The 4,732-nt window shown below is 44.2% G+C and overlaps 1 protein-coding gene across 1 annotated transcript; it reads right to left on the reverse strand.

Annotated features, from left to right (window-relative positions):
* Window positions 1–3,039: 3,039 nt before the first annotated feature.
* On the reverse strand, window positions 3,040–3,492 carry LOC145821331 (uncharacterized). Its single transcript, XM_082917839.1, has one exon. It carries the CDS (start codon window positions 3,490–3,492, stop codon window positions 3,040–3,042), a length of 453 nt encoding a protein of 150 aa, XP_082773965.1.
* Window positions 3,493–4,732: the final 1,240 nt, after the last annotated feature.

Below are 4,732 nucleotides of genomic sequence, written 5' to 3' on the forward strand. Positions count from 1 at the left end.
CCTTAACCACATGCTTCATGTTTTGTATACTTGTAGTACAAATGCTCTTGCTTACCTCAAGCTTTGAGCACCATTGCATGCTTCATTTGTGTCGTGTACATGATTTGGCATCACCTAACATGACATTTCAGAGCATTTAGCATTTCCTTGTTCCTACCTCTATCATGCTTTAAGTGCCTTTGAGTGTTATGCATTGTTGCCTAGCTTATGCCTTAGCTCGTATGCTCGCATGCCTAGGCCTTTGAGCCCTTGTCTCAGCATGTTTTGGTCCTTGTTTTGACCTACTTGAGCTCTGTCCATGCTTAGTTTATGCATTTGTGCCATGTATTGCATGCCTCCTTTGTGTTGCTCTTTGCTAGCTTTCATGCCTTAGGACCCTAGCATGCTTTACTTATGTGGTTTGAATGATTTGGCATCATTTCTTGCTTCATTTCAGTGCACTTAGTGTTGTTACACTTCCACTTTTGTCACTCATTGAGCACTCTTGAGAGTTGTGCTCTTTGGCCTCTTTGATGGCCAATGCATTGTGCATGCATGCTTTGCTTTATGTGCCTTCATTTAATCACCAATGGCCACTGATTTGGGCATGATCGAGGTCTACCCTTTTAGTTTAAGTCTATTGAGTATACCATGTGTATTACATTGAGCATGCCATGCTTGGTATATTACATAAGTTGCCCTTGCTGCATTGCATTGTGCATGCATGCATTACATTATGCTTAGAACCTTATGAATGCCTTGCACTGAGTATGCCATCTAGTTTTTAGCATTTAGCATTATATAAGCTAGTTGTTACATGCTTTAGCATTGTGCATGCCATTAGTCTTGTTAGGTTGTTCATATTGCATTGCATGTTTGCATGCTTAAGTCATATTGCATACTTGCATCCTTGAGTCGCATTGTGTATGCCATGCTTGCTTGCATTGTGTTTGGAATAGGTGTTAGTCCAAACACGGGAAACGAGGGACGTTTCATACTTAAAGTGATGAAACGTGCCTTAATTCCCGGTCGCTGACGCTCTTGATCATCCATGATAGAGTTTTAGGCTTTATGTGTTTACTTGTGCATTCATTTTCATATTGAATTGTGCAACTTCGCCTCTCAGCCATCATGCATTGAAATGCGCGATTGGTGGCCCGAGGGTCGAGAACCACACCCCTTTGAGTTCATCACATGATAGGGAAGGTGGTTGTGCACACATATCTTTCAAATACATTGCCATGCCCTTTCTTGCTCTCTGTTGCAGAAAACTGGAATTCAGCAGCAACAACTGGCCGGCCAGCCAGAAAAAGTAGCTGGCCAACCACTTTTCTAGTTTTTCAACAACCAAAAGTGGTCGGCCACCCTCCCACAGGATTCCCAAGGTGGTGTTTCATCTTTCTGGAGCTTGGTGCAAAGTTCTGAGAACAAATGAAAACAGAGGCAAATCGAGGCGTCGCATTGGATTTCCGAACAAGGCAACCGAGCATGCATCCAGTCTTCTCCCTCCGAGAACCTCCTGTTTTACTTCTTTCCTTAGCTGCCATGCTTAGATAGCTAGGTTTTGCTTTGGTTTGTACCTTTAATAGTTAATGCATTTAGCTATTTAAATTCGTTTTGTAATAATTAGTTAACTAGGATTAGTTAATTAATTGTGTTGTAATAATTAGTTTAATTAGCTTAGATTAGCTAGTTAGCTCTTTATTCGGTCCCTCCCTCGAGAGGGTACAATGTTGTAATAAACGTGCGTGTGTGTGATGCATGTCTTCCAACCCCCATTTCTTTCTCCCTCTTACTTAACCGCTTACGATGGTTAGTTTTAGGGCATATTTCGATTAGCATACCTTATGCTTTGCATGCGTGCATCATTCATCTGTATTACATGCATCGGGCTCAGCGCATCATACTAACTGCATTGTATTTCAATAAATTACTTGAATACGTGTTCAACAGCATGTTATCAAGTTGCATTTCACATGACACTCTTAGGATAGCCAAGCCTATTTTAGTTGCATTTTCGCATGTGTTGCATTAGCCATCTTAACATGAACTAGTTCTTAGGATAGCCGAGCCTATTTTAGTTGCATTTTCGTATGTGTTGCATTAGCCATCTTAACATGAACTGAGATCATGCATGATTTCTAACTAGTTCTTTGTTTTGGCTCGGAGTACACTATGAGTGTTTACGCTTTAGCATACTTCCTGTGTTATTGATTGCCATGAAAGCATGCTTGCCATGAGGCTAATTGCTTATCTGATATAATTGCCTGAATGCCTGTGGGTGAAGGTTGGATTACTTGAATTAGAACAATTCATTGAAATCCGCATGTTAGCCTACTTACGAGTAGCAAACTTCAAACCATTTTCCAAACAAACAGATATGCGATGCTTGATTCCAAATTGGGCGATCTAGTCTATACTTGTTTGCTATGCGCATCACATAGTAATTCTAGCTAATTAATCGGAATAAGAACACATGTGTTTTCAAAAACAAAATATCATGTTTAGTATAAGCCGATCTTTGATTGGGCGAGCGGGGGTGCTCATAGATGACCTTCCCCAATCGTACCCAAGTTCCCGAGCCGAGGCAACTTTGGTGATAACAGACACGTGGCCTTAGGCACGAGTCAGGGTTTCCTAAATTTCTCCAAAATAAAATATTTAGGTGGCGACTCTGTATCTGGCAAAGCAGTCCATGTTTGGCACTTCTTTATAAAAAACAGTTTTCCAAAACGATTGCCAGATTTGGACTCTTTGGTGATTTATTGGTCTTACATCGCACATTGTAAGATTAGATTCAGAACCGTGACATTTGAGTCCGAACTGTACTAGCTTAAAGAGAACAAAACGAGATTTCTCTCGGGAGTTCTCCGGGAGCGCATCTACACCTGACCTCAAATCTATCTTGGAGAAGCAACAAGACCCTCTAAGTTGATCAAACAACTCATCTATTCTGGGTAAAGGGTATTTATTCTTGACAGTAACCCGATTCAATTTACGGTAGTCGATACATAACTGCAATGACCCATCCTTCTTTTTTGCAAAGAGAGCCGGCACTCCCTAAGGTGATGTACTAGGGCGAATAAAGCCCTTGTCTAGAAACCCTTGGAGTTGAATCTTGAACTCATGTAACTCCACTGGTGCAAATCTATACGGCGCCACAGAAATTGGGGTCATTCCAGGCACTAGATCAATGGTGAACTCAATCTCCCGGTGGGGTGGCAAGCTAGTAAGGTCCTCAGAAAACACGTCCGGGTATTCACACACTACCCTTGGCAGCTCAACTCGAGTTCCGCCACTCTCATTATCTAGAAGAATAGCAAGAAGACCACTAAGCTCATTCCTACTACGAGGATCAAATACTGGCGACAAGACCCTATCAACCCGGTCTCCCAGAAAGTAAAAGCAATCACCACTCAATGTGCACATTGTGACCCTCCGCCGAAAATAATCAATCACTGCTCGGTATGAAGACAACCAATCCATGCCTAGGATGACGTCAAAACTCGACATGTCTAACAACACAAAAGCAAATGGGAGTCTACGCCCAGCAACCTCTATCTCACAACCATGACAGCCCCGATCTAGGTTAACTGTACCCTCAACTGGAGACTCTACTCTGAGTGGAGACGCTAGTTGTGTCACCTCTAGCCCCAATGCAGATACATTCAGATATGAATGAATGGGACGCACCCGTATCTATCAACACACTGGCCAAAGAATTACACACAATGAAAATACCTCACACTACCGTGGATCCCGACAACTGCTCCGGTGCGATAACTGCATACACGCGCCCCTGTGGCCTCTGCTCGACCTGCTCATCCCTCAGAGCATAGGCCTGCTGTACTGACTGAGCTGAAACGGCTCCCTGATGAACTCGTGAAGCTTGAGCTGAGTGAGCCTGCTGGTGGTTCTGTGTCTGCCTAGATCCTAAAGTGCCAGACGCGCCTCCCAACTGAGGGTAAGCTCTCTTCATATGCCCTGACTGACCGCACTGATGGCAAGTAGGCCCCTGACCCCTACTCTGAGACTGACTCTGAGATCGGTTAAGTGGTGGTGGCAACATCTGCTGTCCCCCTCCTTTTTGTGGACAAGCAAAGGCCTTGTGACCCGGCTGGCCACAATTGAAGCAAGAAAACCCACTTGGTGCACTCTTCCTCGGGCCCGCACTAGGCAAGGGGTAAGTAGATCTAGACTGCTGCGACTGAGATTGGGATGAAAAGGTGCTCTTACTCTTCTTGTTGGGCCTAAAGTCCCCCTGTGACCCTTGGCCCCTAGACCTCGAATTCCGAAGTCTCTCCTCCTCGGCCTCCACAATAATCTCCACATGTGCAATTGCCTCCACAAGGTGATCATAATCTCGGATCAAGTTCTGGGCAACCTTGAATAGGATCTTGGTCCTCAATCTCTGCTCAAACTCGATGGAACGGTGCTCTTCCGTCGCTACCAATTCCGATGCAAACCGGGACAAACTAGAAAAAGTCGCTTCAAACTCGGCCACCAACATGTTAAGTAGTTTAAGGTCCTTGAATTCCTGCCTCAACCTCTCCCTAGCAGTAGGAGGTAAGTACTTGTCTTGGAAGGCCACCACAAATGCCTCCCATGTTGGTGTTATTCGACCCTTGGCATACTTCCACCATTGTCCCGCATCCCCTTTGAGGTAGTAACTCGCAAGAGTCACCCTCAACTCACTATCTTCTATATGGAGCATCTCAAAAGTCTTTACCATTTGTTCTAGCCATTCGTCTGC

The sequence above is a fragment of the Camellia sinensis genome, chromosome 3 (assembly GCF_055761805.1).
Source record: "Camellia sinensis isolate YWXY chromosome 3, ASM5576180v1, whole genome shotgun sequence".
NCBI lineage: Eukaryota > Viridiplantae > Streptophyta > Magnoliopsida > Ericales > Theaceae > Camellia > Camellia sinensis.